At 35.8% G+C, this 13,996-nt stretch overlaps 1 protein-coding gene across 1 annotated transcript in view; it reads left to right on the top strand.

The window, feature by feature from the left end:
* CEP126 (centrosomal protein 126) overlaps window positions 1-13,299 on the top strand; it is a 34,453-nt gene extending 21,154 nt beyond the window's left edge. Inside the window, exons 6-10 of the mRNA XM_058018685.1 lie at window positions 3,621-5,745; window positions 9,660-9,784; window positions 10,077-10,164; window positions 10,691-10,900; window positions 13,235-13,299. Of these exons, the coding sequence (XP_057874668.1) occupies window positions 3,621-5,745; window positions 9,660-9,784; window positions 10,077-10,164; window positions 10,691-10,900; window positions 13,235-13,299 (2,613 nt within the window). The remainder of the gene's footprint in view (window positions 1-3,620; window positions 5,746-9,659; window positions 9,785-10,076; window positions 10,165-10,690; window positions 10,901-13,234) is intronic.
* The last annotated feature ends 697 nt before the right edge of the window (window positions 13,300-13,996 follow it).

Below are 13,996 nucleotides of genomic sequence, written 5' to 3'. Positions count from 1 at the left end.
TTTACTCAGTAGAGTTTAACTCTACTGAGATGTTAAAGCAACAGAGAGACAAGTTCAGCTGAAAATCTGTTTCCTACACAATTATGTACATTTACGTCAGGGCTTATTAAGACTGAAAATCAGAATGAAACATTGGTATTCGGTGTACAGAACACTTTTCTTTTAAAATCTTCTGATGATATGGCTTACTGATATTGCCTGTATGCCTATGAAATTAGAAACAAGTTCTTTTTATACTGAGAAGTTTGAACCTGTATTTCTAGCATCCTGTGATGATATTTCAAATAGGTCCTTTCAAAAACTCATAGATTCATAGATAGGTAGTTTCTGTATTCTTAGCCTGGGAGGAGTTCAGGCACCTAGGCATCAGACTGGGAAAGACAGCGGTGTTGATAGTAACCTTTTCTCTGGTCATCCTGTACCTTCAGAGCTTCTTTGGTGGGTTTGGCACAATAGAATGGAGCTCTGGTGTAAGGTAAGCCCCAAAATCCTTTCACAGTGTCACTTGCTCTCTTGAGTCTACCCAGATCTTCTGAGAAATAACTGTTGTGTAGTGCTATGTACGTGATGTTTTTCAAACTCATACAGAAATGAGATTATTGATTTTGAATGGGCTTTTCTATTCCATAGCTGGTAAATTTGCAATGAGTTGTTTAGGTATCTCACTGGCTTTGAAAGTTAGTTTTGCATCTAAATGAGTTCAGTGGTGTATTTTACTTCACAGTCAATGTCAGGTGTAACATGATACATATACATATATGAAAAGAGAATAAATTCTGTGAAGAAACCAGTTGAAATTATCAATAATAGCAAGTAGTGTGAAGGTGTGAGGGGCCTCAGTTTTTAGAATAGGTAGCATTTTTCAGGATTTTATCTTCAGAAGAGTGTTCCTATTCACGTCTTGGAATTATGAGTAGTCAGCACTTCTTTTGCAGAAAATGTCAAATACGCATGTAGCAGCTCTTTAGTGTAATAGCATTCTGACAGAGTCCTTTGCCAGAAAATTCACTTGTCAGGTTCACTTAAAATCTTACTTGTTGCTATATTGTTCTTTCACTGGCCTTATGAAAGATCTCTTAGGCTCATGTTTTCTCTTTGCTTTACTAAAATGAAGTTGCTTGACACAGCTGTTCTAAGTCCTAAGACATACAAGTGACCTCTTTAACTCCTCGGAAGTATTCCTTTCCTAGGAATGTGGATATGTGTGGGGGTTAGATTTCATGCATTATAACATAAGATAATGCAGGCTATAGGCAATACAGTAAATGGCACTTATATAATAGGAAAAATGTGAATCCAGTAAATAACAATATAGTACTCTATGAACACTTTGTTTTCTTATCATCCTATAAAATTCTCACAGATTAAACAAAATTAAGTCATTGGGATTTCTAGGTTTATTTCCTGCACTTATTGATCACTAAAAAAGCATAATTGTTGAATGCATTTTATTTCTGCAGGATTTCTAATTACACATTTTTACAAGGAAAATGGGACATTCATTTACATTACATAGTACTGTAAATGGGGAAATATGTAAATATTTTAATGAGAATGTTAAGCGTCTTTAATGTGTGAAAGGATGAAATTGTATGATGCAACAAAATAAATGTAAATGAACTAAATTTGCATGAACTAAGTAAGAGTGAGTGTGTGTTTAAATGAGAACTCCTTTGTTCTTTAGTTCCTAACATTTCTGGATGTTACCTCAACTGAGATTTTGTTTTCCATAGGCTCTGCTTTATAAGAACATTACTTATTTATATAAAGTAGGAACAAGTCTATTTTCAACTGCTGGAGCACAGCTATGTAGATTTTTTTATTTTAATTTTTGAAAGTTGGAAATTTTCTTGCACTCTTCAAATTTATCTGCTTAAGTTAACCTGCTATCAAGAGCAGTTTTTTTAAAATCTACCTTTAAAAATTTTTCTTCTGTCATTTGAGAAACACATTTTGCGATACAGGTGCAGTTTCCAAATTAGGCAAGAAGTAAGCCTGACAGCTGTAATTTCTTTTCACTGTTTTTTCCCCTTCTGAAAATTTCAAAATTAGTTCTTAAATTTGGCCTGATATAAAAAACTCTGAGTATATGCTTTTTTCCATGTTTGGGAAAGTTCAAGCAGAGGTTAACAACCTAATTTCAGAAAAATAAAGGTTAATAAATAACTAACAAAGTGCTATTTATTCTTTTTTATTAGAAGGACACCGGTTTGTGTAAGTTTAGTTTGAAAATACTCCCTAAAGGGATCTTTTCCTACACTTCCTTCTTTGATCTTCTATTTAGTATTGTTATCTGAGATCACAACTATAACAGAAGACTGCATCAACCTCTAAACATCTAGTGCAATATTTAATTCAATAATGAAAAGTCATTCAGGACTTACTAAGCTTTTTCTTCTGTAGTTTAATATATCTGTACAGTTATAAAATACACAATATTTACATATAACAATTTTATTGTAATGAAAAATGTTTACTATAAAAATGTGTTATTATTTGCTAAAGAATTCAGTGTTTGATGAGTTTTCAAAATGTTAACTCAATATCATTGCAAGGGGATATATAGTCACTCACCCTAGGTTAACAGATTTTGCTAGTTGAAACATTTTCCATTTATTGAGTAAGAGTGCATATCTAATGCAGCTTCTCTTAATTTTTCACACCAATTTTGTCCGACATAAGGTTTAAAATTACTTTGCTGCTGAGCTGTGTGAAAGTGAACTTCCAGGCAAGAGTGTATGAGACTGAAAATTGTTGACATGCTTGTCTTCCTTTATGTTCTTGTGTATTTTGAAGTCTTGTACTTTACAAAGTATGTATTTTCAACCATGCCAGCATCTCAGTGCTTGGATAGAGGAGTAATAGTGAAGAAAACGTTTGTACAGTACATGCACACAGCTGTCCAACTGTGTTTCAGATGGTGCCAGTTGCTGTTCTTCATGACTCCATTAAAATTTAATGAAAAGGTTGGGGAAGTGGATGAGTCCGTTATTCCCTGGGACTTGATCTGTCCTCATAGAATAGGAGATATTTTCTTATTTCTGAAAGACTTGAAGAAGGAGTTTCACTGGGGGGAGTTGTTAATCACTGTGGTTATGATCACTAAGAGACTTTTCTGTGTTTATCATGACTCCTCATCACTTGTGGCATTTTCTATGAAAAGAAATATCCTCAGTCTAGTAATATGGAAAAGTTGCAGTTTGGGGTAGATCCCCTATCAAACCTTCATTTTCATGGATTTTCTTTCAATTTATAACTCGAGTACCCTTACAGAGGATGAAAAACACCCAGTTTCATAGGGAAATTCAGAAACAGTACTGTTGTTCAGATAAATTTAGTTACTTTTTTAATATTGCAGATTTATATATAATTTAAGATTAAATTCATTGAACTATGCTGCTCTCTCTTCTGGATTTCTTCCCAAACTATGTAATTTTATTTTGCAATTTAACCCAAGTAAATTTTGACTTGATGGAAACACACATGGAGATATGACCCCAAGTCACAGAAACACTAGGCTCAATATTTATTTGGTCTAATCTCTCATTAATGAAAAATTATTATCAGCAAAACCACATTTCTGATAAATCTGAGAGTTTGGTTTTATGCCTGTATTTCAGAATTTTCATCAAGAAGTCAAAGAAACAGATGATTCAGAAAGCCTGATGAGCCTTGACAGTCTTGAGGCTGGAGAGCAAAATGGAAATTGCACAACACAGAGTGAATCATCTTTTACCACACAGTGTGACTGTGCCCTGTATGATCCAGAAAAATGCCAGACTAGGAATAATGGTTTACTTCACACAGATCAAAGTACTTCTAAAAATGTGCATCTAAATAATTGTCTGAGAAATGTAGATTTGCTACACTACCACAACATACCTATTCATGATCTTTTAGCTAAACATAATGTACTAACTCCTGCTGAACATGTAAACACTTCAGAAGAGGAATCATCTGCTTCTCACAGATCTGGAAAACAACCTGCAGAATTCTCTGCCTCTGGTAAGCAAAAGAGCTCTGTAAGTAATGCATTTAGTTTTCTGCAAAACATAAAAGACAGAAGCAAGCCATCTTCTGGAACAGCTAGCACATTTGCCACTGGTCATCCTGTTTTCAATCCTAGCAGCGCCTGGAACAGCCCTGATTCTATTCCAGGAGTAAGAATTCAGGATCTGATGCAAGATCAGACTTCTAAAATGACCCCACAGGAGAGAACTAAATCTATGCAATCATCCAGTCAACCTATTGCAACATCTGTAATCTTATTTCCTAATCAGGGATGTTCCACTGGCATTCCCAGCACAGCTGATGTATTACCAAGGGACAAAAAGATCAGTACAGGCTTTTTAAAAAATACCTTAGGAAAAATGACTGAAACAAAAGAAGAAAATATTAAATGTATGAATGATATTATTTCAGAAACATCTTTATTTCAGGACATACCAAATGCCTCAGTTCTGTTGGAAGTTAAACAACAGAATAATAAAGAAGGAAAGGGAAATATAGTTGAAAATATGTCACTGCTACCTGATACAGAGTTCAATTCTGGCACTCCTGCACAGGACAAAATCCTGAAAAATAATATTCTTGAAAGAAAAAGAGTGAAGTTATTCAGAAGTATCTTAAAGAAGGGTTCTAAATATGAACCTAGTCATTTCAAAGCTGTGGTTACAGACCATGCGATCAGTTCTGGAACTCAACTCATGTCATCTATCAGAGACAGTTTAGAACTGGCAAAAAAAAAAAAGAAAAATGCAGAAATTGAAAAATGCAATAGGAAGCTAAAATGGTGTGATGAAATTGACCAGATAATAATAGAAAATGATGAAAAATGCTGTGAAAAAAGTATCAGTGAAATATGTTCTTCAAAACTGCAATGTGTTCAAACTGCAAATAACGCTCCTAAGAATAATTTAAGTATTGTTGCTCAGCCCTCAAACCCCATGTTCATAAAAAATCATCAGGAAAATTCTTATATGTCAAAACCAAACATTAATACTGAAAAATCAAATAAAGAATACCTAGCTCGGAATATATTTACATCTACAGGATCCTTTTGTGCTAAGAAAGCTTGGATGGTATCAAAAGATCAAGCAAGTAAACCCCCAGTATGTGGCAATAATGCTAAAGTTAAAGAAGGTGATCAACTCAAAAATAAGGCAAAAGTAACCAGAAGAGCAACATCTATAAGAGTCCAGTCACATTGTGTGCCCATGAACAGAAGAGGGACTCTGATCCAACTGCAGTCAGCCACTGAAGCCAACAAGACTGAAAAAGCTCCAGGGAAATACCTCGCACCTCAGCCACCTTCCACACCTCTGCCAGGAAACAGAAGCGTTGAGAGCACAGGCAGCCCTGGGTGTCACTCACTGCCTGCCAGCCTGCGAGCTACCGGTGCTAGCAGCAGCGATTTCAATGACAGGCGTGCTGTGCCAGCCAGTCAGGTTTTAAATAGCAACAGTGCAGAAAACAGTGAGAATATTGGTGGCTGTGCTGGCTTGGACACTGCCATCTCTACAGCTGACTGCAGCACAGCCAAAGACAAACCTTGGGCGAAAAATACTTGTTCTGTAAATAATGTTAAGGCAAGCGCCTGTCAACATCATTCAGTAACTTGCTCTGAGAGAAGACCTGTTAACACAGAAAATAGATTACATCTCCATCATATCCCAGCAGCTGGAAAAACAAGCACCTTCTGGCATGGAGCACATTCTACCCAAGCTCCAAAAGAATCTGCTACTGGTAAGAGTCATGTTTCTGGGTCTGGGGTGGGGGAATGTTCAGACAAAAGTCTTCTTCAAATACATCACAGATTTGTTTTCAGTTAAAACCTCCAACCTTTTCATCCATTCACACAACACAGCCAGTTTTAACAAGCTTTCACCATTTGTCATTCTCATTTCTATTCTAGTGGTGCCCAGAGGCCTCTCAAACGTCAATCCTCATTTCTAATAGCTCTCTGCAATATTAAATGAAAAGGAAGTATTTTCCCTGAGATTATATTCATGAGCAATGAGCAGATGTGACAGGTGGTCTGAATAATGATATAGGAGGAAGTGACTAAGTTTATACAAGTGAGTTTTACAAGGTAACTAAGAGTGATAGCTTGTTGTCCAACAGTCGTGAGAGTGAAAGAAGTTTAGTTCTGCTCGGTTTTTAAAATGCTGACACTCTAAATGCCTACAATTACTGAGACTTAGTTGCAATAATACTGTTAAAAGCTGAGCAAAAATTAAAGATTAGTTAAAATTAAAAAGCTTCTGCCAGGCAAACATTGCTCTGCTGCAAGGTATATCTGATTTATAAAGAATTTTAAGAAATTTGAGGAACAATCCTGCATTTTATTAAAAATTAACCTTAGGAACAATATGAGGCACAAATTGGTAAGATACAGGAAAGATGAATAAGAAATATTTGGGAGAATAAACTTTAATCTCCTGGAGTTTACATTTCAATTGACATTTCATGCTTTTTGATTTGCCTGGTTTGTCCCATGCAGCCTTGCTATATTCGGTGCCTTGAGCACTGATGACATCCATGTGCTTGTAATTTCTATGTAGTGTGCTGGTTTGCTTCTTTCTGAGGGCTGCAACTGGAGCTCCTGAGAGCTGTAGTCTCTGCTTCAGGTATAAGCAGTATTCCAAACTGCTTCTCATACTGGGATCACCCAAAGGTCTGGCTATGGAACTCAATGATACTTTCTAACAAAATGATGAATATCCTTAACTTTAACCCCACACATTTTTAGTTTTTTATACAGTAATACCGTTTTAACAGTTATTACAGTTTTAATGGAGTGATTCAGAACATCTCTGTTGTGTAAGGGCAGATGCAAGCAGGTGAATATTCTTGGCCTAAAGCAGGGGTGGGAACAGAAAATATTATCTGCTTGTCTGTTCCAGTTCAAAGTCAAACAGATGAGTTTAAGATCTGTGTGACTTAACCTATTTGATTTTACATTGGAAATGAACGAAGACTTGCTTTACCACACCTTGCCTCCAGCAGAGATTTTTGTCTCTTGATGTCCTTACCTGCACATCAGATCAGTGAATCAGGAAATGTCCTGGTTCCAGCTTGTGCACTACTAACAGTGTCTTCACTGCAGCTTTAAATGCTACATCCCCAGCGCCACATCCCTCTGGCTCTTTTAGGGAAGGGCTGAGTAACTGTCTTTTAAAATGTATATGGGTTGCCCTCTCTCAGTATCTGCCTATATTTTGTATTCTGAAAGTCTTCTTTATTTTAAATACTCTAGATAGCTCTTACTGACTTGCTGTTATATGTTCAATTGGCTGAAAATGCACATAGACACCATAGTCTTGTCCTAAAGTGCTTGTAGTGAGACTGAATACTGCACTGCTCTCTAGTAAAATATCTGCAGAGTTCCGTGAGGTCTGTGAAGACACTGTTGAAAATATGATCGGTTGCAATGCTTTGCCAAATGTACAGAAAGTGAGAACCAGATGAATATAATTGTTGTCCATGAGGATCTTAATTTAGTTTGACTTCCAGGCTTCCAGTTGTATGTCTTCTGCCTGAAAAATATTATGCCATATCGTTCTAGCTGGATATTTGAATTTTTAACACCTTTCTTGTTCAGTCAGTAAAGGCTTTAAAAATGTCTTTAACCTTTAGCCTCTGACAAATATGGGACAAATTAACGTGCTTAAAGTTAAATAGCAGTAGACTGCTCAAAATCTCATTCCCTGAAGATACTATTTATTATTATTATTATTAGTAGTAGTAGTATTAGTATTATTAGTATTATTATTATTACTTTGTCTTATATATCTCAAAAGAATTTTCTCCTTGGCATTGATCTAGTCTTGCAAATTAATTAAATGAAGTATTGATGCATAGACATAGAGCAACTTTGAATTCTGTTTTTTCAGAAAAACATGATGTGATTACTAATATAACAAGGGGGTTCTTATTTTTTCTTTTTTTTTTAATTTTCTCTCATATTTAATATAACATGATCACATTTCCTTTCCTTTTCAGATGTTATTCAGCTCCATGTATTGTGTTACAATAATTTGCATATAACTAAATAGCAACGTTTCAAAGCTAATGTGTCCCATGTTACTATTAATGACAGCAGCCAGATGACTAGTTTCAAATATGTTTCTAGGATCAGTTCTTTTCTTTTTCTATGAGTGATAAAAATTCTGCTCTAATGTCACTGAAATAACCAGAAAAGAAATAAAATTGTGTTAGAATCACTAATGCAACTCTTGGTCAAATTATGAACTGCTCATTAAACTGCACATGTAAATATTGATTGTGTAAATAAATAGGTAATTTGTCTTCCCAAGTTTAATTCAAGTAACTCCATTTACAAATCTAGTAACTGTGTTTACAAATAAGAAAATAGTATCTCCTTGGTATGTAGATTCCTGAATTGCACATGAAAATTCTAATTTGCATCTCCAGTTTGTATGCATGAAAGTTTAATTGAGAACATAATTTTAATTTTGAGACTTGAGGCTTCCATTTTGAAAATGTATTGCTACACCAGGCAAAACTGAGATAAATTTGAGGTACAGTGTCTACATTAGACCTCTCTGGCTGAAAGAAAATGCTGCACAGCAGTACTGCCTTTTAAAAATTAGCACAAAGATGTATGAATTAATAAGATTAACTACAAAATGCCAAGCTATAGAAAAGAGGCTTAGATCCATGACTTTTAAACCTCACGTCTGTGAGGCCACACCTGGAATGCTGTGTTCAGTTCTGGGCTCCTCAGTATAAGAGAGATGTGGACATGCTGGGGAGAGTCTGGTGAAGAGCCACAAAGATGGTAAAGGGACAGGAGCACTGTTCTCTCCTATGAGCAAAGGCTGAGAGAGCTTGGAATATTTAGCCTGGAGAAGAGAAGGCCTTGGGGAGTCTTACCAATGTCTGTAAATACCTGGGAGGAAGCTGCAAAGTGGACTTTTAGACTTACTAGACTTATGGTGCCTGCTGAAAGTACCTGAGCAGTGGGTACAAACTGAATCACAGGAAGTTCCCTCTGAACACCAGGAAACTTTTTTTTTATTGTAAGAGTGACTGAGCATTGGCATAAATTGCCCAGAGACTTTCTTAAGTCTCCATCCTTGGAGTCACTCAAAAGCCATCTGGGCATGGTCCTGGGCAATGAGCTCCATGTGACCCTGCTAGAGTGGGGGCACTGGACCAGATGGCCTCAGAAGGTCCCTTCCCACCTCTACCACCCTGTGATTTTGTGAAACATGCAAACTTTGTGAACTACTACGTGTTTTCTGCACACTACTATGGAATCTTAATGGAAGTTGAATCAATTAACATATAGATACAACAATTTATCAACAGTGATTTATTGTATTGGGCAGTTAGACTTTAAGATTATTGTCTAAATGCAGTTTATTTTCTAAAACATTACTTATTGGATATTTTTCTATATCACAGCTCAACTTTCATTCTCCTTTTTACTTGGTAACACCTTGCACCCCTTTACAGACCATCTTTATTTTCTGGGACTCAACATGGGGCTTCACTTAAGCTCCTTATGTCCACATCCAAGACAATTTAGGGAGATCAGATGTAAATATCTAAATGTGGACAGAGACATTTACTACTATATTTATCATGTTGTTTACACATTTTGGTTTACTTTTGTCTGCATGTCATTTAAGGAAGTGTTCCTGTTACAAGACAAAATCAGGTTTTTGGCAACTATGAAAATAAACACCGAGGTTTTTCAGAATGCAAAAGACAGTGTGTCATCTCTAAAATATGGAAGCCTGCTCATCATGCACAGGTTAGTATAAAACACCACAAAAAATAAAAATGTTATTTATCTTCAAAATGGAAAGAGTTTCAGGAATATCAAAGATTTGTTCATTGTCAAGTGATTTTAAATCAATGCTCAGAGCTTGCTGTCAGCTTGCTAATGAAAAGAATAAAACCAACTAGAATACATCTCTTTATTTGTGTAACATAATATTTTTTCACTTGAAAACATTTGGTAATGCAAAATATTAAAACATGTTCAGAAGGTAGTATAGTTACTTTATATTATACTTAAAATACTCTTACAATCTTTTTCATAGAATTCATTATGTGCTGTCCAGCTGAGTCCCATTCAATCTGCATTTGATCCAGTACAAAAGATGAAAAACATCTCTAAATCTGAGGAAGGTATAGTAACACAACTCACTTCAGTTCTTTGTTATACATAAAGTGCAATGACAGAATATACCCACTGTGTAACATGGCTTGTGTCTTTTAGCATCAGTGATGCTAACTAAGAAAGGATAATTTTATACAGCATTTTTTCCTGTAAAGATAAGATATAGCATCATAAAGCATGATATTAATGGTTTTATAAATGCATTGCAACATATATTCCATTTTTATTCAATTATTGGGGTTTTTTAACTGTATGTGTCACATATAACTGTATGATATGGACAGGTATTGATTGCTATCATTACATATTTCCAAACTCGATAGTACCTATTCTGGTGCCATTTGTAAGATTAATTAGTGTCCTTAATTGTTTTGTTTTCTAACATATCATGTTTCTTGATTTTCCCACCTTTTTCTTCTTTTAAAGTCAATTTTGTGTGTTTCACAGACCTATGGTTATGAAAAAGAGCAGTTTATTTAAATGTTTATTCAAATGAGCCCTTCTCATTTGAAGATCCCCCTGCAATCTCTTCAGTTTCAGAAAGCACTGCTCAGTTTCTAGTGGCAGAAAAACTAGCAAGTACACCAATTGCAGAGGGTGAAATCCTGGCAGTCATGGACCGTGTGAAGCCAGACAGACAGCTCTCCCTGCTTAGAAGGGCTCTGTGTCCAGGCAGGAGTACCCTTTCCATAGAAGAACAGAAGATTTTCCAGTCTCTGGATTGTCTGGATGAAAAGCTACAAAGTACGTTGGATAATAAATATACTGCTACATCAGTTGATTAAATAACTTTATATTTTTTTACCTTCAATTTTTTTGGATGAAACCAAGAATCCTGTAATAGAAATATTTTCTGTTGTTGTTGTTATTGTTGTTATCTAAATGTATCAAACTGTATCAAAATCAGGAAATCCTTCTTTAAGGCAATGAAATTAATTTAAAATAATGATGACTTTTTCTTTGTAAAGAATAACTCTAAATGTGATTAGAGGATATCTTCAGATACCTGTTGTTTGTAAGAAATGCTTGTCAAAATTGTTCCATCAAGGTACATCAGGTGCATCAGCCTCACGTGGAAATCTTTTCCAAAGCTTATCCATCTTCATTTTTTTGCAATTCTTTTTGCAAATTATTGCCCTCTATGTCATACAGTTTTGCAAATGTAGCCCTTTAAAATGAATGGGCTTTTCATTTTCTTTCTTCTAATATTTTAGAATGTTTCTCTTCTCCATGAATTCTGAAAGGCTAGAAATAATAAATAAGGAGTTCTGACATTGCTGCAGATAAATATAAATGTATAAATGACTATTACTTGTGCAACCATTTAAAAATGGCAGTCTTACCTAAGTGCTCTCTAACTTGTTCTTCCTTTATGCCAGGTGGGTTTCTTACCTGCTTTATACTGGTGCTCTTTATTGAACTCCCCAGCCACAGCTTCCATTGTGCTGAAGAATGTTGGGGGAAAGTCTGTACTTGTTCTTAATAAGTTTTTCCCCTGTGATTAGTCAGCTAACGCTTTCTTTAGTCATCCTATGATATTGCACTTGAAGATCAGACTTACTTCTTGAGTCTCTTGCTACTTTAGGATTTGCTTTGACTGATGTGATCATACAGGCCTTCCATTAAAAATTCACCTCGGTTTGGCATAGTTTTGGTATTTTGTGTGCTCCTGTACTTGAAATCAATGGGAACCTTATGACTTAGTCTCTTCTGCTTGGCTGATTGCATTTTTATATGATTGGAATAACTGCTTGACATTTGTGCTCTACATGGAATTGCCAGCTCTCCTTAATTTTCCTTGCACTTTTTTCCTGTAAAATTTTACATGCTAATTATTTCACTTTATTAGAATGTGCTTTCTTAAAGTCCACTGATTTCCCTTTACTATTCCACTACTGTTCCTTCTGGACTGCACTATTTATGATCATGTTACCTAAGTTTACCCCCTTATTGACTGGAATCACACTAAACCAGGGTTTATTAAACTTCTGCACACTATCCGTGTATTTCTACATTACGTGGTGAATAGTCTGACTTTGAGGAAAAAGGCTTCAGTTTGCTATAGACTGCAACAGCAGAATAAAAGATCTTTACAATTTTTTAGAAACTTTGTGCAGCTGTAGCTTACAGTTCTTGCTCTGTCAAACAGTGGTTCAGAATTTCATTGTATCATAACCTGTGGTTATTGCTTCCAGGCAAATGGAAATTTAAAAATACATTTTTTACCAGAAAACTGTTTTAGTATGATGTGCTCAGGTTAAGAAAGTAGATATGAAAAGAGAAATATGAGCATAAAAAATTAAATTTCTGTGTAAGTAACAGAGAAGCTACAAAGAAGGGAAAGGTGAATTCAGCAAAATAACTGGGAGCAACAACTCTGAAATTTTTGAAATGTGAAAAGGAAAACTAAGAAAAGTACATAGCAGTATGGAAGAAACAGCGAAAGAATCATAGGAATTAACAGATTGCAAATGCAGTAATTGTGAAAGTTAGTGTAATACATACACGTACATATGTATCTCAGAAATTTAATTAGCATGCCTAATTATTTGGGGATTAATACTGGTTATAGGAAGCTGGGAAATTTTACAAGTAGACTTACATGTAAGTACTTGTAAGTAACTAAGTGTTGTAGGTATTTACATGTCATACAAGTACATTGCTGTTCTAGGCTGTTACCTTTTTCCATTCCTTCTTTTGGCTTTGTTTTCACATGTTACCAAATTGAAAAATTGTGTAGCTTTATATTGGTCTTTTTAATGAATAGCAGTGAATCACTAGCCAGTCTACCTTTGGAATATTTGTTGCTGATGAGTGGATCGCATTCTTTTCTCTAGCTTTAGATGTCTTTATTGGTCCTAAATTTTTTGTTCATATACTATTTAGATGCAAATTTTAAAAATAGAGGTATGGCCTATACTTCAGCAGCTGTTGGTAGGGAAAATAAAACCAGTGCTATTAAATTACATTTTCACAGTCTTCAGAAAGTTTTTAGCTGGATATTTGACTGTGAATCTTATTTTTATTCAAGTATTTTGTTTATTTAATATTCATTATATACTTTAATGCTTTTTTCAGATGTTCAAAAAGCCATTACCAGAAACCCATTTGCTTCACATGTTTTACAGATAAGCAACCCTTAGTAAGTATTTAATTTAAACGTGTTCAGCTTTAATTTCTACAAACTAACCTTATGGCTTATTTTATTGTAAAAATATAATTGAAAATACTGATATCAATCTATTCAGCTGGCTTGCCCTATTTTTTGTTTATGTAAATAAAACCCCAAAAAATGTGAACTTTATATTACTGTAAACAGGCTTTAACAGTTTATGTCAGACTGCCTCATCCTCTGGCTTCATTTCCATTTTGGTATTTGAAGACATTTGCTAAGTCCAGGAAGTCCCAAGAACTTCCAAGGAACAGTCATTTAGCAGGGTCCATTTGAAGTATATGTAACTCATAAATAATTTGTAGTTCATTGCGGTAAGGTCCCCCCTGAGCCTCCTTTTCTCCAGGCTGAACACCCCCAGCTCCCTCAGCTGCCCCTCACAGCGCTTGTGCTCCAGACCCTTCCCCAGCTCCGCTGCCCTTCCCTGGACACGCTCCAGCCCCTCAATGTCTCTCTGGCACTGAGGGGCCCAGAACTGAGCACAGGATTGGAGCTGTGGCCTCAGCAGTGCTGGGTACAGGGGGACGGTCACTGCCCTGCTCCTGCTGGCCACACCTGGCTGAGCCAGGCCAGGATGCCATCGGCCTTCTGGGCCACCTGGGCACACCCTGGATCATGTTCAGCTCCTGCTGACCAGCACAGCCAGGTTCTTTTTCCATCAGGTAGCT

Source organism: Melospiza georgiana, chromosome 2 (genome assembly GCF_028018845.1).
Source record: "Melospiza georgiana isolate bMelGeo1 chromosome 2, bMelGeo1.pri, whole genome shotgun sequence".
Classification (NCBI taxonomy): domain Eukaryota; kingdom Metazoa; phylum Chordata; class Aves; order Passeriformes; family Passerellidae; genus Melospiza; species Melospiza georgiana.
This window is presented reverse-complemented; position numbering and strand designations above follow the sequence as displayed.